The sequence below is a fragment of the Lagopus leucura genome, unplaced genomic scaffold (genome assembly GCF_019238085.1).
Source record: "Lagopus leucura isolate 7727_CA_CO unplaced genomic scaffold, USGS_WTPT01 Super-Scaffold_100002, whole genome shotgun sequence".
In the NCBI taxonomy this organism is placed as follows: Eukaryota; Metazoa; Chordata; class Aves; order Galliformes; family Phasianidae; genus Lagopus; species Lagopus leucura.
In genome coordinates this window covers 2,019,413-2,041,901 of record NW_024962263.1, presented here as the reverse complement: position 1 = coordinate 2,041,901, position 22,489 = coordinate 2,019,413, and the positions used below count along the sequence as shown (strand labels likewise).

Sequence of the window (22,489 nt, the reverse complement as noted above, 5' to 3'; positions counted from 1 at the left end):
AGTCTTCAGTGCATATTACAAATCCTAAACTAGATTCATGTTTCCTGTAAGGATCAGCCATTTCTTGCAATTCCCTGTTGAGAGGGATTTGTTTTTCACCTCTTTGGATAATCTTGATTTAGATGTGTAGACAAGATCACATACATTCAGTATTATTTGAAATTCAGTAGCAACAAAGTGGAATCCTAAGTATGAAGTTCAACACGAGGTGAAAATAAAAGGCTTTTGAATTTTAATTCTGGACATAAATCAACAGTCTTCATTGATTGGAGGTACGCTGTAGCTGTTTTTGTTCTGTTCCACTGCAAGTAATTTGTGGACAGCACAGTTGTATTGGTTCCAAATCCATAGATGTAGCTGAGTGTTGGCCTGAATGAGTTACCCTAGTTGAAGTCTTCATCATGTGAAATCTGCCTTCTGCTTAGAAGTGTGTTTTTAACACTGCAACTGACAACAGCTAGTTTTCAGTGATTTTTATATCAAAGTACAGGCTTAAGGTAACTTCAGATTAACAGGATATTACTGGGTGAAAGAGTTATGATGTTTTCAAATTTAGGTCTAATTTCCTTGTATTTATTAAAAGAAAAAAAAAGAAACAAACAAACAAAAAAAGAAACAAAAACAAACAGCCTGCTTCTATTAGTATGTGCTGTTTGTTTACTATTTCATCTTAGTCTTGACACCTGTTCAGGAATTCTGTATAAATTCTTACCATACCTGAAGTGGTCCACAGTTTATCATTCCTCTTATGAACTTCAAAGCAGTAATCTATTTTTTTATTATTGGCCTTATGTAACTGGAGACTTTGAGTTTCCTTAACGAGACTGAAGTGTTTAAGTTTGTGTTGAAGAAGCTGTCAGTGATCTACTATATTCAAAGAGTTTGTAGGAAAGTGCTGTTCAACCTCTGCCTGCAGATCTCAAGCCGATCTGTAGGATGGATGTGCTTGGGGGCCCAAAGCTCCCAGAGTATTCTGTGGACTTCTGCTTTGACCAAATAGATCAAGTCTTTGTAAACAGCAAGAAAAAAAATAAGGCAAGAAATGATGAGCTGTATCACTATTGTCATGAGGTAGAAGTTTGTGCTGAATTAGTTTCATTTTGGAAGGATGCTCCAGTGTTCCTTACAAAGTCAAATTTGACTTTTTGGCTTTATGTATTTATTGCTTCCAATCTTGAAATCTCTTCTGGTTTGAGGTTGCTTAGGTAGTCCTTTAACAGAACAGTAGCAATGTATCGGTCTTGCAAGATGCTGACTGTTAAGGTGCTGGTACTTTGTCCTTGATGGACAGGCACCTTAAAATTAACTCTCTTGGGCATTTATTTCACCTAGGGCTTAGTTTTTTACATAATTAACTGATAATACTGATGATGAAAGCAATATATATCTGTGAAGCAACTTTGATTTTCATACAGAAGTCATTGCATTGCGCGCTCTTCAAATGTGGCATTTCAACTGTTTTGAATGCTTTAACTTTGAAACAGTTGATTACTCACTGTTTCAGGTGGTGCAATCTCAATTTTACAGTAGCATTTCCAGTCCAGTAGCCTCTTCTGGTTATTCTGCCAGAGATACCATGTTATCCTCACCTACTAATGAAGCATGTGGAGTCTGCTTTTGTACTGCCACTGTAGGGGGGAAAAATTCAGAAACTTATCTTGCTTGCCGTCACAAACGTAGTAGATGTGAATTATTGCACATTTATTTTAAATTCAGTAATAAATTTTTTGCACTGTGATCTTGACAGATGTTAAATGTTTTTAAAGATCTGTAAGGTCACATAGTTCAGTTTTCAAAATATAAAAAATCCAGGAAATTGCTTTATCAGATTGGAAAGTCGTTGAGATAAAAAGAAATTTTCTCAACAAAAATAGCTACCTAATAATAAAATGATAGTATTATATGTACAATATATAATGTCTTAAATACTCTATACACTACTACAGTGCTATGTTTGTATGGCAGTATCCACTGTCATGATCAGGTGATTTTCTATATACTGCATGTAATATTTATGTGCATATAAAAATCATGGCATTTATCTGTTTTATGTTCTTTTTTCCATTTTAGGTTTTGTATGAACAGTTCAAGTTTTTCCTGAATCTCTATTTTCTCGTCGTGTCCTGCTCACAGTTTGTACCAGCACTGAAAATAGGCTACCTGTATACATACTGGGCTCCTCTGGTAAACAGAAAAATGCTATTAACTACATTTTAAACTTCAAGTGAAAAGCTAATGTATAAAAAAATCTCATAAATTTGCATCAGATAAGCTTCACTGAATAAATATGGAACAAAGAAAATGCGTAAGTCATACTGCAGTGGGTACTGCAGGTGGAGTTGTTTGATAATGCGTTTTGTTAAGTGACCAGTCTGAATGTGTAGTGCTTCTTTCTAGCAGTTGGTGACCTGAGAGATTAGAAAAAAACAAACAAAACAAATCTCAAAACAACAAACCTCAGAACTGTAGCTAATGGAGAACCTCATTTGGAAGGTCCAGTTCTTTTTTGTGTTGACTTTTCTTATGGCTATAGCAGAATTGAAAGCATACATTTTTTGCTTTCCTTCTGTCTACTTTGGTCGTGATATTTTTTTCATAAAAATTGATGAAGATTTTTTATTTTTTAAGCTGTGGACAAAGCAGAAGGAAAAGGTGTCTTGGAAATAAGTTACCCATTAAGCATGCTTTTCCTGATCGATTGCACTTCCAGTTGCACTGGTTTCTTTTCAATATGTCTTTCTATTATTGAGCACTCTGTAGTATTTTCTTGGGAAACTGTTCAAGTCGGTTGCCTCTGACTTGGTTATCTTGAGGTTTGGAGAGACCCTTTTAGTGGTCTGCCAGCTGTATTACTGTGATTTGTAGTTCTCATTTTATTTGTATCAGGACCATTAATTCTTATTCATCTTCCCAAGACGCCCCCCCCCCCCCCCCCCCCTTTTAAAAACAAATCAGGAAAAATAAATTCTTTGTTTTCCAAATTCATTTTAAAAAGAAGTAGTTTTTTATGGCGCTGCTTCTCAGAGGTATCAGAGAACAATGACATTCTGACTGCTTGAGTAAAGGTCATTCTTAACAAGTCAATGTAGTAAATATTCTGGATTGATTTCATTGTTTAAATTGTTACAACATGTGTCCATTTAAGTACTGATCAAGGAGAGGTTGTCTGGACACAGAGGTGTGAAGAATCTCCAAGACAACTTTTGCTGCAACAAAAAAAACCCAACAATTCAAAGACAGGAAGACTGTTGTTCAACAGTAGGAGGTCGTAAGGGAGTATTAACGAAGGTCTTTCTTGCTGACCCAGTAAGACAAGAGAGAAGTTAACCTTGTCTGGAAGTTGATCTCTTCATTGTGAAATGCTAAGCAGAGATCTGTTAGTGGGATGGTAAGGAAAATAGAAAATAAAAAAATCACTTAGTATGACATCTCATCTCTGTCAGAGAGTAAGCAGTTCCCCCAAACTTCATAATGCAGATCATCTGTTAATAACATAAATGGTCAGTTCTGTATAGACTGGTAGGTCTTATTAAAGGATATTTTGAATATCATTTCCAGTTTTCCCATCAAGCAACATGATCACAGCTTGTGCTAGTAGTACTCCTTTTTGGTAGAAATTGCTGAGAAAAGCTCAATAATCAGGAGAGTAGCAATAACTTAGTTTTCCTTTGCTTTGTCATTCAAGTGTGTGAGGAAATTGAACACAGACAAGATTACAGAAATTCCAGAGAATGCTTTCACAAGTAGAGCAGCGTGTCAGTCCTATCGCACCACCGACCATTCAGAGGGTAGTTGACCAGTTTTGTACTTCATATTTTCCAAGGTTGAAAATGGAATTCTGAGGCAAGACTGTCTGAACTTTCTGCTTAAAGAGCTAAATTGAGATCTGGAAATTGGGTTTCAATAATATTAGCATGCCTAGGAGATTTGGCTGTGCCCTGGGTGCGAGTAGGAATATGTTCTATGAAGGTGGTTTCTTCCACCTAGTTATAATTTGATTAGTGCAGCAAGAACAAACAAGAAGTGTGTAATTCAAGCTTGCAACAGATTGGGCCTTGGAATGTTGGGCTGGAATGGGGAAACAGCCTTGCTATTGCAAGGGAAAATTGTAATCAAGATTGTTTTAGGAAATCTCTAAGTGTTGATACTGAGAGGGTAGGGGGAAGACTGGCAAGCTGCAATTAGTCTGGTTTAAAGCTTCCTGTAAAGAGGGGGAGTATTGGTGGATTTCTTAAGCTACATAAGTAGTCTAAAGACTTGACTTATCTGTTGGAGGATTTGTGAATATCTAAACCTTTTTTATTGATCTTACTTGCATGAGAGTAATGAGTATTGAGAGTAAGATCCCTTTACTGTTGGAAAATGATACACCTCTTTCACTCACGGAGAAAGACTAACTACTGGAGTTCAAGAAACTGTGTCTGAGAAGAAACAGAAAAAGGAGGGAGAGAAGAAACTCCTACATGTTTATCCCAGTGCGGTTCTTGTATTCTTTACTGCATGTAGAACTCTGTATTTCTGCGAGCTGCAGTGGCACCATCCTGTGAAAAATTCAGCAGAAATATTTAGATACCTAATTTTTCAGGGGAAAAAAAAAGCCTTTTTCTTTGTCAGTATTTGTGACATATTGGTAAATAACATGAACTTAGAGTTTTTACTTTCTTAATTAGAGTAGTACTCCTGCTTGTGGTTCTGTGCTAGACCTTTGTTAATTCTGAGTTGTATCTTTATATCTCCAACAGGGATTTGTTTTGACGGTCACAGTGGCACGGGAAGCTGTTGATGAGTATCGACGTTACAAGAGAGACAAGGAAATGAACTCACAGTTATATAGCAAGCTGACAGTACGAGGTTAGCAAAACCACTTGTACAAATCCTTGAAATATTTAATCTGTTTTTCTCAAACATTTATTTTCAGCTCAGAGAAATATCTAATAGATTGAAACCGTACTATTCAAAATGAAACTGATACAGAACTAAAATGTGCGATTCACTCAAAATTGAAACTGTTAGATTAAGAAGTACTATAAATCTTTTGCTACTTATAAATGAAATGTGTATGCATATATTCAATATATTTTTGAAGCACGTTACTAGTTAGCACTGTAACTTCAAACTGCAGTTCCCTGAAATTGATAATGAAAACTCAGTAGGACTTCAGCTCTATGAAGTATGGAATCAGTTACTAAGAAATGAATCTAATCAAAATTTTGAGACTTTGAATCTTCCTATGCATTTGTGTTTAAGAAAAGGTTGTTGCATTGAAAGTCTGCTTATGTATCAAGTATTGCTTTCAGTTTTGCATATAATTTGAGATTACATGAGCACATAATAGGAACAGAAAGCTTTAGTATCTGAAGTTTTCTTTCTAGAAATTAGTAAAAGGAGAAGTCACAGTTACGACTTATGTCTGGTCACAGTCGGTGATGTTCCCCAGGGCTCAGTACTGGGACTGATATTGTTTAATATCAGTGAGGCTGGTGGTGGGGCTCAAGTGCACCCTCAATAGGTTTGCAGATGGCACTAAGTTAGGTCAGAGTATTATCTGCTTAAGGGTAAAAATGCTCTATGGAGGGGTCTGTATTGGTGTGCTACATCCAGTTGTATGGCATTCAGTGAGATGTCAGTTCTGCACTTGTTGTCTCAACCCTATACAGTGGAATAGGCTGGTGAAATTATAGAATTATTTGAGTTAGACCTTTGAAGGCCTTCTAGTCCAACTCCCTTGTTGTGATGAATAAGGGTATCTACATCCAGACTGGGTTGCTCATAGTCTGGTCCAGCCTGACACTAAATATCTCCGTGACTCCCCTTTAGATACTGAAAGGCCACTGTCAGGTCTTACAGGAGCTCTGTCTTCTTCAGCTTGAACAGGCCCAGTTCTCTCAGCCTATCCTCATAGGAAAGGTGTTCCATCCCTTGGATCACTTCTGTGATCTTCCTCTGGACCTTTTCCAGTAGATCTATGTCTCTTCTATACTGAAGACACATTGGAGAAAAATGGGTGTGATGGATGGACCACTCACTTGGATAGTCACATTCAGAGTTGCAGTCAGTAGCTCAGTGTCCAAGTGGAAACCAGTGATAAGTGGTATTCCTCAGGATCGGTGTTGGGACTGGTGTTATGTAGCATCCTTGTAGGTGACATGGACAAGTGGGATTGAGTGCTCCCTCAGCAAATTTGCAGACAGCACCAAGCTGAGCAGTGCAGTTGACAAGCTAGAGGGAAGGGATGTTATCCAGATGGACCTGGACAGGCTTGAGAGATGGGCCCATGCTGACCTAATGGAGTCCAACAAAGTCAAGTGCAGTGTCCCACAGCTGGGTTGGGGCAGTCCCAAGCACAGATACAGGTTGGGTGTAAAATGGCTTGAGAGCAGCCCTGAGGAAGTGATGTTGGTTGATAAAAGATTCAACATGAGTGAACAATGTGTGCTTGCAGCCCAGAAGGCCAGTCATATCCTGGGTTGCACCAAGAGAATTGTGAGCAGCAGGTTGAGGGAGGTGATTCTGGACACAGTACTCTAGGTAGGATCTCATCAGTGCAGAATAAGGATCACCTCCCTTGACTTGCTAGGTGCACTTCTTTTGATGCAGTCCAGGATATGGTTGGCTTTCTGGACTGTGAGATCGTAAGACTGACTCGTGTCAAGTTTCCCATCCACCAGTATCCCCGAGTTCTTCACAGCAGGGCTGTGCTCATTCCTTATGTCCCCCACCTTCTGTTGGTAGCGCCATTGGCAGGACCCCATGTGCAAGACCTGCACTTGGATGTGCTGAACGTCGTGAGATTCACCTGGGCCGGTGCTTAAGCCTAAGTATCTGTGAATGACAGCCCATTGCTCAGGTATGTTGGCCATACCATGCAGCTTGGTTATTAAAGAGCGTGGATCCCAGTGCGGACTTCCAGGGGACACCACTCGTCACTGATCTGGACACTGAGCCATTGACCACCACTGGGGGTATGATCTGATAGCCAGCTCACTGCCCATTGAATGATCCACCCATCAGATCTGCACCTTTCCAGTTTGGAGAGAAGGGTGTTCTGGGGGACTGTGTCAGAGGCCTTGGGGAAGCATGACTATGACTTCTTTTGGATTGCAAGTCTTTGATTTTTCACAAAGATCTTTAAAGAAAAGAAGCACTTCAAGAATGAAGTGACAATTGAATTCTATAGGTTATTGTAAATATTAAATATGGACATAAAAGTATAGAAATATTTTTTCTGTTATGTTGCTTAGCATATTTTAGTATTTAGGTTCAGAAGTAAGTGCCACATAGAAAAGTGTAAAAATAATGAATAGATCTTATCAAGTCATAGTAGTGAATAACATTACAAAACAAAATGAAGTAGCTATTACCGTGGAAGGTCATTTTCCTACAACACTCTAGGAAGTCTCTTTTAATCTTTTCATGCCAGGGAAAATCCTTAGTAGTTCTAAAGCATGAAGATGGTAAGTAATGTGAGGTTATTTCTCAAGCAGTTAGAATGTAGTAGTGTATATTTTGCTGAGAGTGAATCTGTTCACACTTTCCCAGCATATGTTTCACTGCACTTTTTAGTGTATCTTGGTGAATATATTTTGATAGTCTGTGGGAAGAGTAATTTTGCCAGATGTGGGAATCTTAAGAAACCCTTGGAGTAGATCAGGATAATTTTCCTCACAAAAAATATGAATGAGTCCTGTAATGTAACACAAGTTTGTTCAAAAATCTTACTCTTCTGTGGTGTGTTAACTTTGGTTGCTGGATTCCTACAAGGCCACTCTTATTCTCCTTCCACAGCAGAACAGGGAGAGGAAAATATTGGGGGGAAAACAAACCACCCAAAAACCTTGAGATAAGAACGTGGAGGTTGCTCAACGAATCAGAGACAAAACAGATTCTATTTGTTAAAGAATAATTTGTTGCCAGTTAATAATAAAGTAGAATAGTGAGAAATAAAAACAAATGGAAACCACCTTTCTCCCACTCAGTTTCTTCCCAGACTCAGCTCCTGGTCCATAATGGTTTCTCTTTGTCGCTCCTTCCTCTACTCTCTTCATCTGCTGCAGGGTGAGGTCCCTGTCATGGGATGCAGTCCTTCTGGAGCTGTGCCAGTATGGTCTTCCCCTGGTCTTCAATTCAAGAACTGCTCCATCACGGGGTTTTTTCCTTGGAGTGTAGCCTTAAAAGGACAAATTACTTCAGTGTGTTACCCACACTGGCCAGAATTTCCCACCAGACAGCCTGTTTCTGGAAGTGCTCTTCTCCACATGCTCTGACTTCATTCAGATCATACTGACGTCTTGCTTTGTCCTGTCTTCCATGGGCTGCATGTGGAAATCTGCTTTGCATGGTGCCCCATGGGCTACAGACAGACAGCATCCTGGGCTGCAGGCAAACTTCTGTTCTGTGCCTGGAGTACCTCCTACCCTTCTTTTGCACTGACCTTGGTTTCTGCAGAGGAGTGTGTCTCAGTTTTGACTCCTCTCATGACTGCTTCGTGGCTCTTTTTTATCCTTCCTTAAATATGTTATCACAGATGTACAAGCAGTATCACTCACTGGCTCAGCTTTGACCAGTGATGGGTCCCTTTTGGAGCTGGAACCTGCCTGTGCTTGGCATGAGGCAGCCCCTGCTCTCTTCTCACAGAGCCTACCCATGCAGCCCCCTTCTGTTACCCACATCTTGCCATGTTAACACCATTTAAAAAAGTAATTGAAAGGTAAGTAAATGGTCAATAGTCCCATTAATGATGATATCATCTACAACTGTGAGGAATAGTAACCAATGTGGAAACTAGCATTCTTGCCTGGAATTTGCATAAAGCAGGGAGCAGCATAGCAACTATTGTTCTTCCCTTCCTTGTCAACCTGAAATAGCTTTATCAGCCTTTAGACATGCACTGCAGCGATCTGCAAGTAGTATAGCTATGTATTTAACTCAGGTGGTTGCAACGGTGGCATCTGGACCTTTACCATTCTTAATACAGTCTGTAAAGAATTAGACTCTTACAGTTTTTCATTAAAGCTGTAATTTAAGCTGCTAGTTGGTTCTAGTTTTTTAAACCTGTTATGACGTGGCGCTGAACATACCTTCAATATAACTTACATGTGCTGTCCTATCCAACAGCTGTGGTAGTGACCTGAAATCTTTAGTTCTGAAGTTTATGGCTTATAGTTATCAGTCTGATATCAATGCCAGTAATTTTAAGAGCTTGCTTTGGTGCTTTTTGTGCCTGTCTCTTTACTTTTCTCTCTAGCTTTCTAACAACAAGTATGGGAAGTTTTCCACATTTTTTCAAATATTGTGGCTATGTAAAGGTAGATTGCTAGGCATTTAAGAGCACTTAAATAACAGCTTGGAAATCCTGATTCCATCATATTCCCAGTATGTATAATATTTTTAAATACATGTATTTGAGAAATTTCACTTTGTAACTTCTCTTAGAAATAAGTAACTTCTTGAATTAAAACCTGATTTGGTCACCTTGACGCTGCTATTTTATACACATGGAATACACATTTTGAAATAATATAGGTGAAGTAATTATGTCAGCAACTGATGCACAGAGAGCAGTCCCTTCTTCCAAGCAGAAGGTTTTAAGAATGTTTTTTCTTGCAAAATAAAAGCAGTGTACTTTTCCCTAGAAATGTGTAAGTTTATTTCAACTTTCAGATGCTGGTGTCAGTGTTATCATGATTTCATACTTGTTTTATGTTCTGTTTGTGTTCTTTCTCATTTTTTAAGACAGCGGTATTGGAGAGAAGATTCAAGATCTTTGCAATAAACTCTGAATCACACATTGTCTGTGGTGTGATAGCTGAGCTCTGAATGTTTTGAGGTGGAGCTGCTTTCAATAATGAAAGCTTTGTTATAACTCCGCTCAGAATTAAGCCCTATGAAAAACTATTAAACGTACATGTGGAACAATAAATGAAAACCTTTTGCAGCTCATAATTAATAGGATTTTTCTAAACAGTTCATTCTGAAACTGAAATGTGTTGTTTTGAGGCAAAAAAACCCAACCATGAACTTCCTGTTTTGATAAATTTAGATGAATATTTTTACAGACTTTGAGGATTTAGGAACTTGTCTATGCAAATTAATAAAGGCTACATCTCAGATAACTATTTTTGTCAGTAATTTTCAATATACTTACAAATAATTACAGAATTTTGGTGATACTCTGTAAGAGAGGAAAAGAAATCAGTTAGACTTTCCTAGGCTACAGGCTAATGGTTTAGAGAAAGAAGGCTTTGTTACTTGTGAGTGAGCAAATTTGATACTGATTTAATTAAAAGCCTGAAAATCAATGCCTCTCTTTAGAGTTGCTTTTCAGAGTGGAACTGTACTTCATACTTCTGTAACATCTTATTTTTTCCCCCCAATGATTTTATGACTTTTGTAGAGTCTTTTCTTTGAAATAGATATTTTTCCACCTCCAAAAAATGGAGAAATTGACATAGAGAAGTTAGGCAAGTTGCCTTGCTCAGATGAATGGCTCAGTAGGAAAAATAAAAGTTAGTAATGTTCAGTTCTACCCTTTGCTTAATTGTGCTATTTTCATTCCATCTTTCATTGTCACTGGTAGTTGTTTAGGGAAAATAAACTACTGTTACTTGAACTGTGGTTAATTACTTGTATTAAAGTAGTGTATGTAGGCTGATTGGTCAGTTAAAATCTTCTTACATAGCATTGCTGTGCATTAAAACCAGGACTTCTTTGACTACTCGATGGTGTTGCCATTCTGTGGAGTCATTTTGGGCCTGAGATACTCCCCAGACATTTAAAAATAAGCATTTTATGACTGCTGTGTTGCTAGTAAAAGAAGTAATGGCTTTTTAAGTGATACAAGATCTTGAATTCGTGTTTGTTCTTATCAGCAAGTCAACTTTTTAATAATATGAACAACTGCTATAATAAGGATAAACCTAAGTGTGAAAGCTAGTATGCTTGCTTGAAAATCTGAGCACTCAGTCTTTTAGGGAGCTGGAGTGACATGAACGATTTGTTTCACTTTTCAATTCTGTTCATACTGTGCTCCTAAAATGCTACATTACTGAGGTTTTTATTTCAGTTGACCTTTTTTTAATTTCAGAGTGTTCTCCATTAAGAAGCGTTCAGTTTTGAGTCACTTATACCTGAGTTATCTGCAACTTTAAAATCAGATTTTTATCAGAATGCCCTGATAATTATTGTAACACTGTAGTTAACTAAAATCTGTACTGGAACTTCTTATAATACAACTTCAGCTCTTCAAGTACAGGTCATTCTTGTGCTTCTTAAAAATGTCCTGCATTTAGAAGAATGTATTTCTGAATCTAGAGGGAGGGAAGCTTGAGGTTGGATGTCAGGGGGAAATCCTTTACAGAGAGAGTGGTGAGGTGCTGGAACAGCTGCCCAGAGGCTGTAGACGCCCCATCTCTTGAAGTTCAAGACCAGATTGGATGGGGCCCTGGGCAGCCTGGTCTGGTATGAAATGGGGAGGTTGGTGGCCCTGCATGTGGCAGGGGGGGTGGAAATTCATGATCCTTGAGGTCCCTTCCGACCCTGGCCATTCTGTAGAGTAATGTTAGGTCATTATTGCTTGCAGTGTTTCAAGCCTCCAGTCTGTTCCTGGTATTTAGATCATTTGGAGCACATACGTTTTCTTTAAAGCATTGTATCCATTTAATCTGGTTGATCTGGGGAGCTCTAAGCAACAGCAAGAAAACTTAGAATTTATTTTTAAAAAGAGTTTCAAAAAGAAGCTGGAAAAGAAAAAATGTCAGTTGTGAAGCATCTCTGGAGTTTTAAATTAGCGGTTTAAGGCTGATATCAGTTTGCTATGTAAAATGGAGTGTGAAAGAAGGACTCGAGGACAGCATTTTCACTGAAAAAATCATCATCACTGTAACTTAATGAAGTCTTTCTTTCAGTTCCCCATTATACTGTATGTACTCTAATTATGTTGACTGCTGAAGCTAATAAATACTAGGTAAGACTTAGATGTGTTTTACCCTTGACTGTTTTCCAGAGCTTGGTATTTACTGGTTAGAAACAATCCATTACTACTTCCAAAAGTGTTCTAAGTGTTCTTTTCAGACAGTACTCAAGATACAATGTGTAAGATGAGCAATTGGAAATTATTTTCAAGGTCTCTCAGAAGCACCTGTTGTTCTTTCAGGAGTTTTTCTACTCAAAGAAATGCTCATTAATAAAGTCCTTTCTAATACACATAATACCTTGTTTCGTTCGCTTCATTTCTTAAATTATGTGAAATACTGAGCACATGTGGGAAGTTTATTAGGTTTTTTCAAATAATTTCAGTGCTTTTCAGAAGACTGTCTTGAAAGCATAATGAATCACTACAGATATGTTCCAGTACTCCAATTTTGCATAATTCTGTTTGTAGCTTTAGGCAAAAGCCTTGCACTTCGGTGGACTATGAAGTCTGGATGTGCAGCCACTTCTGATTGCTTTGGATGTTATTAATGATTACGCAGGTGGTGAAGAGTGTCTTGCTACTGAAATGTTTCTAATGAAAAAATAGTGAGCAAGAATAGTTTATGAAGCAAATAACATTGTGAGTTTTTTCTCTAAATGCATCTTTACTAATTTGTATTTTAATATTCTCTGAAATGTTGAACTGAAAATATCTAATTTTCCTTTTTTTTTTGATCTAGAGGAAGGCAATATTTGCCAGCTTTTCAAAATCCAAAGCTACTTTTTTAGTTACTGCCACACTTAACCATTCAGTTTTAGAGGAACGTGTCCTCTTATTCAGATTCATTGTAGAAATAATTCTTATGTCATAGGCTTCCATATTTATAGAGATAACCAGACTTCCAACAAGATATATGTGTATTATAAAGAAGGTGTTCCAATGTGTTAATCACCTAGAAAAATGTCTGTTAGGGAAATTTTTCTATTTGTAATGTGAAATTCCCCAAGTTAGTAGGCTGAATACAAGCAAAGGTGATGTCTGGGTTCCTGTTGGTATATCTTGTCCTTGGAGTCTTTGCTGCCTTGGAGTGCCACAAATGGAAGTTCTACTTTGTCATCCAAAAGTTAGTCTCTTCTGGTCTTTACTTTAGATGCTGTTAGAACATGACTGGAGATTTCAGTTGTTTGATTTGATCAAATTGCTGTCAGTTTCATTTGGTTAACGCTGCTGTGTAGCTTTAGTCACGTTTGACTGCGTAGGTGGCAGAGTTGAGATGCAACAGAAAGTACTTGGATTTTTGTCTGTTGGGAAATTCCCAGGAGATAAATTGATAACAAAATAGGTGCTGTTCACCTCTAATCAAAACTTGGGACTTGGTGCAAACCTGTGAATTCCCTCTATAGTTAGGCAGTCTAAATATGTTGACTTGTGAGATTGATACTAACCTGATTCCCGTCCCAGCTGTAGAACACTCCTGTTGATTACTCATATTTCTTGCTACTGCTTTTATAATCAGAGGTTCTGCTATTGTGTTCACCATCACAGTTGGGTTATGATGAGACTGGAAGTCGGACTGAAGATGTGATTGGTTATATGTTAAAGAGTGGGAAGCAAAGATGTGTTTGGCAACTTAAAAAAAATTGGATTGTTTTAAAAGATTTTCAGTAACAAATACTGGCTTTCCAAAATAGCTATGCAGACAGGCTAAAACAATAGTTCTGATCTCCACTGACATTCTTTCCTTGTCTTGGAAACGCTAGTACTGTGGAAAGCGTACTGAAAATTAGATCAATTATAGGAATAAATTCATTAAGTAAACTGAAGCTGCTGTTTTTGCATTAAATATGACTTATTTTCTCTTTAATCATAAGATACATTCAGTCAAAGGTAGTAAAATGTAGGAATTTTGTGAAAGTAACTGCCAGATCGCTCTTCATTGAGTTACAGCGAGGATTTGGGACCTATCTTAGTTTATTTATACCTCCTATGAATGAGAAGTAGCAGAATGTACATTAATCTGCAATTCATAATACTGCCTACTACCGATTGCTGCTTCTGCAGTGCTTCTGTGGGTCATCTCTTCTGTAATCCATTCAGTTTGATATTTAATTTCTTAAGAGTCTGTGTTCTGACATGCTAACAAGACTCCCACTGCTTCTGATGGGAAAAGATTTCATATGGACGTACATTTCAGCTCATCAGGCTGTATGTGTGTATATATACATGTAAAAAACGTGTGTGTATGTATATATAGGTATGTTTACAGCCAGAGTTAACACATCTGAGTTTACTACTGCTTATGTATCTTCGAAGAGAATGACTGGTAGCTGGTTTGCAGGGTTATTTTTTGTCTGTTGTTTTACTGTTTTTTAACTCAGGGAAGCAACACTTCCTGAATTTGTAGCGAGGACTAAGACTAGAAATCCTCAATTCTAGTGAGATTAACAATAGCACATTTTGGGCAGTAGCTTAACCTCTCCTCAGTCTTTCAGATAATAATACTAAGATTTAACTGTCATAAAAAATATTCGTTTCCCTGCAGAAAATACAGAGTTAAAATTGACGTGTGCTGTCTGTTTTGAACAAGTTGTTCACTGAATGGGCAGCTCCAGCAAGTGAAAGCTCTCAGATTTTGTTATTTTAATTTCCTAAAATGAAATATTCAGGCATTTTTTCTGACTTACAACTTACCTCTTTTCTACTGTGATTTCCAACAAGGCTCAGGCAGTGCTGGTTGTCGATGATGTCTGTGACTGAGTAAAGCTACCTGTTGGTCAAAGCCCAGTTATCAACAGTTTATGTGTAAGATGCTTTGTGGCTAAGCCTTGTCACTTCTGACATGTTGTAGGGGGTGCATAGTAGATGACACAAAATCATTTTTTCCAGTTCTGTAACTCAATTATTGCTATTGTTTATCAGATTCAGTGTCTCTCCAGTACTATTACAGTAGCTACTTGCCTAGAAAACTATGCACTTTCAAAACCTCATAATTAATGATCCATTTAGAGATTACATCTATTTATTAGTATGCTCTTCAAGTATCAATTCTGTATCAATTGTAACTTTTTCACCAAACAGTAATATCTTGAAGTACATCTTGCATTTATATTTTTATGACTCTTTGTAATCAACCTAGGCAGGCATTAATATTCTTTTTTTTTTTTTCTTTTAAGGTAAAGTGCAAGTTAAGAGTTCAGACATACAAGTTGGAGACCTCATCATAGTGGAAAAGGTTGATACTTTTAAAATATATTTTAGAGACTAAAGAGTATTAATGTGCTAATAATCTTCCGGAGAGAAGTATATTGAGGTACTTATCTGTGAAGTACTAAGTAAGTAATATTTTAGTTTGAGTCTTATTTGATAAACTTGAAGTCTCTTTTTGGGTTTCATTATAATCTTAATTGGATGTAAGCCCTTATATCTTATAAATTGGAATATGCTTATCTAGTGAAAGGCGTGCAGAATGATATTCTTTGGCTTGTGCTCTCCTAGGTGGGTGTGCTAAGTTGACTGACTACCAATACCTTTCTTCTAGTATCTTCCTTCAAATCTTTTTTTTGATGCCTGAAGCCTTCTAGGATAAGTTGTGTGCATATCTGTGTTCTTAAAAAAGGGAGTGGAGGGGAATCGTTCAAGTTACTTTGGTTTTAGGTGGTGGGTGAGAACTTTTTTCCTTGAGGTTAGTATCATAATAAAGACAGTGTTGCTTCAGTTGGTTTGTTTTAGGAAATGATCTAGGCAAAACTCATCTGTGAAGAGATCATAATGCAAGCTCTGGTTTTCCTACAATAAGAAAATATCCCTATAGGTTAGGTGTGCAGTTTATATTTGCTATCATACCATGCTGTAGGAGACTAAGAAGCTATTGTAACCACGAAGTTGACTTATTTTTCTTGTTAAACAAATGCATAAGTTTATTTCAGAAGGATGACTTAATTTCTTAGTGCCATCAAATGATTCCGATTTTACTTTGTAAAAAAGACGTAATCCCTCAATCCTAGAAAGTGACTTCCAGTTGAAGTTTGTGTCCTTGTATGCAGTTTTGTTTGAGGTGTTGTGTGGCAAGTTGTAGATAGGCAGGAGAATGTGGAACCTCAGCAGTGACTTGACTTTTCTAAACTTCTGCATGGGATCATTACTATTTAGTAAGTGACTTTTTATTGAAGGAAAAAGCCTTGAGCAGATACGCTCCCCTCGTGATTCATTTTACTTTTGTTTTGGTTGTAAATATCCTTCCTTTTTCTTAGAGAATTTAAAGAACTCATGAGTTGTTATAGTCTTTGTTCAGCCACATATGAGAAAGCCCTTGTTTGCTTTGGGGAAAACTACTGCTTTCTTTCTTTCTATGTAGTTAGTGCTAAGTTCTGCCCACATTCCCTCCCCTCCCACCTCCCCTACACCTTTTATCTGCTACCTGTACCTGATGTCTTGTTGGGACCCTCTGAGCAGCATATACTAGCATAGACAAGATTAATATTTACAGATATACAGGACGGGCATGCCCTGTCTTTTACCTTGCTATCTTAGTGATCACTTGAACCTATTCCAGATATTCTTCAGGGCACTTAAAGCAAGTATTTATTTTGATTTTTATTTTAAAAAAACTTTTATGCTTGCTTTAGTCTTTAAACCTGGAATTAATTAGTTATGCTGCATTTGTGAAGCTTATAGGGGTGGCAAAGATAATATACTTTCTCTGAAACCTACCAAGATTCATCCACCTGTTGAATTCTAGTAGAATTTGGGAAAGTGGGATTAATTTGGGGATGAATCTGTCTTGTTTGAGGTAGATTATTAGCATTTATTTAATCATTGTTTGCAGCAACTTAAAAACCATGTGCTGTGGGTACCTGAAGTTCATAACATAAAAGCAGTGTTAAGGATTTAGGGAAGTAGTAGGTGTATTCCTTTTAATGAGGATTTTACTTGAGTATCTTGTTGACATGCATGCAATTACTTATCTGTTATACTTCAACCACAAGCTCCTTCCTGTCCCCAAGTCAGTTTTTTTCCTGTTTTTGCTTTTGGTTTGTGTGAGTACCTTAAACTAATGAAATTAAATGTTTTTTAATTCTGTTTAGAAGTGTATTTTGCTAGAGTAAGCACTTTTCAATTTCATAGTATGACTCTTAAGCCGAAGAACCAGTCAGGAGTGAAATGTTCAATTGCTCACTCTAATGGCAAAGAAACAAGTTAACGTTGTATTTGATTAGAAGATGCATCACCAGCATTTCTTCAGTGAAATTAATGACTCATTTGAGCTGGAGATCCATATGTTAACTAGCGACTGCACCACAAATACTAATAACTGAAAAGCTTTTCTGTGTTTGATCTTTGAATATCCTCTGATTTTTTTATTTTTTTTATTTTTTTTTAATTTGGAATCCATTCTAAGTGACTGCAATGTAGTTGAAACAACTTAGCTCTGGGTAAATTGTATCTCTAGTTTCAAGTAAAAATTTTGTGGAGTGGTAATATTAGGTCAGGAGAATGCCTCAAAAGGTTGAAGTATTATCAATTTTTAGAGGTTGGAAGCCATTTTAACATTCCCCCTCCTCTTGCTGTAAGCAGACATGCTGCTCCTGGTCCAGTTTTTAGATATATTATTTTTCTGTGAATGCATGGGTGTGCAGAGATTTAAGATAACTGGAAGAGTTGATGAGTCGTTATTTAGTTACTGTAGATTTTTGGCTGGAACAATTTCTGATTGTGTGAGGAGAATACAACAGATTTGCTTTTTAATAAGTGATATATTAGTAGCACATTGATAACAGCTTTTTTAAAATGTGAAGCAGTAAAGCTTCATCTTACTTTAAAAGCTTCTCTTAGATAAAGGGGCACAGAACTTTTTTCCCGTAATCTCAAGAGTAAAGTGAAATATAACCAGCATTTGTAAAGACTGTTAACATACACAGCATGAAAATGCAGAAAACAACTGCAGAGTGCCTCTTCCATTTCTAACTCAGAATTAAGCATGGATATTTTAGTCAATGAGAAAAGTACCTGGTTCATATTAAACGGATAATACAAAACAGTAAATGCAAAATCTTGATGGTCTTGTAGCTTATGAGCAGTTGTAGGGGAATTGGAGGAATGAGTATGGAGCTGCAGAAGTGTATATTAATAAAGATTTTGCAACAATAAGATGAGAAATGAAGAATACCACTGCTAGACTCTTCAATATTCTTTCACATGAGGCATGTAGTCTCTTCTGCAAGGAGGAGTGGATGCATTAGTGAGTTTCCTTGTTTTTCAGCAAGACTAGTGTTCTAGGTTGGAGGTGCAACTTCTGATAGAAGCCCAGAAGCTGGAGAAGCACTTGGCTTCCATTAACTATTGTCTTGTCATTGGCCTCTAGAAAGAATCTCTAAATCAGCAGCATAAGCCAACACTAAGAGAAATGGGAACACACCTGTCTTGGAGCTGTAATTCTGCTCAGACTTTGAAAAACGTAGCGTCGTCATAGTTTTTATGACTTGTATATTCAGTCTTTGCTGTAATCAATAAACGTTTCTAGGTTCATCTGCATGATAATTGAGATTACGTCGTTTGTTCATGGATTTCTGAATGTTTGAAGTCGTACGTGTTGTCATTGTAACTTGTTTCATTTTTGATAAACATGACACGAGGATTAACATGATTAACATTTTGCTGCTGTTTGTGGCAGCGTATAACAAAACTTAATTTCTCCATAATGAGGTTTGCTAAGGATTTTTGTAGCGTGCTTGCCATCTGTTTTTGTGTAGTCAATCTTTTATAGACTAGGTATCAGATACTTGCAAGGAGATCTTTGCTTTGCAGTGTCAGCAATAATAGTGACACTTTTTCATCTAACACTCACATGGAATCTTTCTACCTACTTCCAAAATATAGAAAACCTGATGGAAAAAAAGACACGTCAGTCATAAACCGTTTCTTTTCTTACAGATAAGGTAAACAATGTACCATTCCTCCCCTTACTTACATGGAAGAATGCATTCAAATTCTTTAATGCATTTGCTTTTCAGGAAGGAAAAAATAAGTAGAGAGAACCCATTTAAAAGACAAAATCAAGGTGTACGTTTTCTTCTAAAATGTGAAAATAGTCATGTCACTAATTGGATAATGCTCAGTTTTGTGAGATATAAAGACTTGACTCTTGAAAAACTCACCTGATGCTCAGTATCTGTGTGCTGAATGTGAAACACGCATTCTTCACTGAATCTGATAATGGCTTTTAAAACATGGTAACTCATTCTGATTATTAGAACTTCTATTTAATTCTGTATTGGATTGCTGCGCTGTTACTTTTCCAAAATTTTAAGACTATTGGTCAAGTTTTTTAGCCTGTTTAGAAGTAACTGAAGTTTGTAGGCATGAAGCCAGTAACCCGAAACTCGTGTAATGGATTTATGTCAGAGCTGGCAGGGAGGCTGTAAAAATGTATAGTTAATCTATATGAAGGCAGTTTATCTGGTTAATTGTTATTGTCATTTAATTAAATATTTAATTTTGAACTTGCATTTTCCCCATCCTTTTTGTTTGTTGTTTTAGGACTAATTTGCACACAGTATGTAGTAAGGTTACCCTTTGTCTTGCATTATTTTTCTCAAATCTGAATATGAAACATTTCTGGTTGAATCTGTGCTTGTGATGTATAATAAATGTGGGTGGTCTTCTGTTGTAATGTAAGATAGTAAATACACTGTAGTTGTAAATACACTCCAGTTGCATGTGACCAGCATCTTTAAGGGGAATACTCTTGACATATAGACAAATTGTTACCTGTTTGTGCTTATAGCCATGAATGAGAATTGCTGCAAACTATGACATATCTGCTCATAAAACATGTAATTTTTAAGGTACGACTAGAAATTTGTTTTTGACCATGTAGGGTCTTCAGATTAAAAAAAAAAAAATAAAAAGATGCATCCTTTTTTTGAGCGTTTTGAGTCTTGCTCAATTTTCCAGTTTCATGTTTGCTTGAGATACCTCGTGTTTCCTGGCTTAACCTCTCCATAGCCTATCTCTGAATCAATAGAAGATACAGTTTTAGTTGCTTCCATTTCTGAACCAACTTCCCTCAAAGGTGAGCCTCTGTAAAATAAAACCTGAGATTTATTTTGCTAACATTATTCTAAATGATGCTGATGTGACAGCATGGTGCTCTCAAGAATGTTTCTTTGTAGGAATTGAAAACTTTGCCTAGTGTTAGAACATCTTAAAGTATCTTGGATATTTTTTGGTCAGAAATAATTTTATTAGTGTGATTACTCAAGAACTAAGGCAAAGCTTAAAGTACAGCACCTTGCATAGGTCACTCTGAAAGTAATGCCTCCTGTTTATTTCCATGGAAACTACAACAAATGCAAATAATGTAATAACAGTATTTGATAGAACAAATTCTCAGCTACAAAATACCATTGTTCAGTGCATTCGCCACCATTACCTATGGATTTTGTTGTTGGGATTTGTAGAGATGGGGTCAGGAATGCAAAGGCCCAACTGGAAGTAGGCTTTGGAAGTGGTGCAGAGAAAAACAAGAAACGCTTTACAGGTCCATCAACCAGAAAAGGAAGGTCCAAGCAGGCACACCCCTCAGGCCCAGTGAGCACTACAGGCAGGCTGGTAACAAAGGACAAGCAGAAGGCTGAGGTACTCAACAGTTTTTTTTGCCTCAGTCTTCACCAGCAGCTGTTCTTCATGCATCCCTCAGGTGGAGGGGTTGGAAGGTGGAGGCTGAGGGGCTGTGATCCTCCCACAGTAAGCAGAGATCAGGTTTGTGACGATGTGAGGATCCTGAACACCTGTAAGTCTATGGGACCCAATGAGATGCGACAAGGAAGGCTAAAGCCTGCCTGGAATTAAATCTGGCAAAGGGGATAAAGGATAATAAAAAAGGTTTTTTCAAGTACATTAACAGTAAAAGGAAGACTAGGGAGAATGTGGCTCCCCTGCTAAGTGACGGGGGTGTTCTGGTAACGGGGGATGCTGAGAAGGCAGAGATACTGAATGCCTTCTTTGCTTCTGTTTTCAGTGAAAAAGCTCCTCCTCGGGAATCTGAGACCCTGGAGGTGAGTGAGAGGATCTGGGGAATGGCAGACTTCCCTTTAGTCAGGGAAGAGGTGGTCCGGGAGCGCCTAGGCAACATCAATGTTCAGAAATCCATGGGACCCGATGGGATTCATCCACGGGTGCTGAGGGAGCTGGCAGAGGTGATTGCTGAACCGCTTTCTGTCATCTTTGAGAAGTCTTGGAAGACGGGGAAGGTGCCTGAAGACTGGAAGATAGCCAACGTCACTGCGGTCTTCAAAAAGGGCAAGAAGGAAGACCTAGGCAAATATAGGCCAGTCAGCCTCACCTCTGTCCCTGGAAAGGTGATGCAACAGCTTGTACTGGATGTCATCTCCAGACAACTGGAAGAAGAGGAGGTTATCAGGAGTAGTCAGCAGGGATTCACAAGGGGGAGGTCGTGCTTGACCAACCTGGTAGCCTTCTATGATGTTGTCTCTGGCTGGGTGGATAGGGGGAGAGCAGTGGATGTAGTCTACCTTGATTTCAGCAAGGCATTTGATACTGTCCCCCACGACATCCTTATAACAAAGCTGAGGAAGTGTGGGATAGATGAGTGGACAGTGAGGTGGGTTGAGAACTGGCTGACTGGCAGAGCACAGAGGGTCGTTGTTGGTGGTGCAGAGTCCAGTTGGAGGCCTGTAACCAGCGGTGTTCCTCAGGGGTCTGTGCTGGGTCCGGTCTTGTTCAACATCTTCATCAATGACCTTGATGAGGGGATAATGGCCACCCTCAGCAAGTTTGCTGATGATACGAAGTTGGGAGGATTGGCTGACACGCCTGAAGGCTGTGTTGCCATTCAGCAAGACCTGGATAGGCTGGAGAGCTTGGCAGAAAAAAAACGGATGAGGTTTAACAAAAGCAAGTGTAGAGTCTTGCATCTGGGGAGGAATAATTCCATGCACCAGTACAGGTTGGGGGATGAGCTGCTGGAGGGGAGCTCTGCGGAAAGGGACCTGGGTGTCCTGGTGGACGACAGGTCGGCCATGAGCCAGCAGTGTGCCCTTGTGGCCAAAAAGGCCAATGGCATCCTGGGGTGCATTAAAAAGAGTGTGTCCAGCAGGTCGAGGGAGGTGATCCTCCCCCTCTACTCTGCCCTGGTAAGGCCTCATCTGGAGCACTGCTTCCAGTTCTGGGCTCCCCAGCACAAAAAAGACAGGGATCTCTTGGAAAGAGTCCAGCGGAGGGGCACAAAGATGGTGAAGGGCCTGGAGCGTCTCTGCTATGAGGAAAGGCTGAGTGAACTGGGTCTGTTCAGCCTTGAGAAAAGAAGACTGAGAGGGGACCTGATCCAGGTCTATCAGTATCTAAGGTGTGGGGGGCAGAATGGCGAGGCCGGACTCTTTTCAGTGGTGAGTGGAGACAGGACAAGGGGAAACGGCTGGAAACTGCAGCATAGGAAGTTCTGCACCAATGTGCGCAAGAACTTTACAGTGAGGTGACGGAGCACTGGAACAGGCTGCACAGGGAGGTGGTGGATTCTCCTTCTCTGGAGATGTTCAAGACCTGCCTGGATGCCGACCT

General features: G+C 38.5%; 1 protein-coding gene across 6 annotated transcripts in view; it reads left to right on the top strand.

Moving 5' to 3' along the window:
- ATP9B (ATPase phospholipid transporting 9B (putative)) overlaps window positions 1-22,489 on the top strand; it is a 157,018-nt gene that overhangs the window by 20,769 nt on the left and 113,760 nt on the right. For all 6 annotated transcript variants that reach the window (XM_042868806.1, XM_042868805.1, XM_042868809.1 and 3 more), the window contains exons 4-6: window positions 2,071-2,184; window positions 4,743-4,851; window positions 15,085-15,143. In XM_042868806.1, the coding sequence (XP_042724740.1) occupies window positions 2,071-2,184; window positions 4,743-4,851; window positions 15,085-15,143 (282 nt within the window). The remainder of the gene's footprint in view (window positions 1-2,070; window positions 2,185-4,742; window positions 4,852-15,084; window positions 15,144-22,489) is intronic.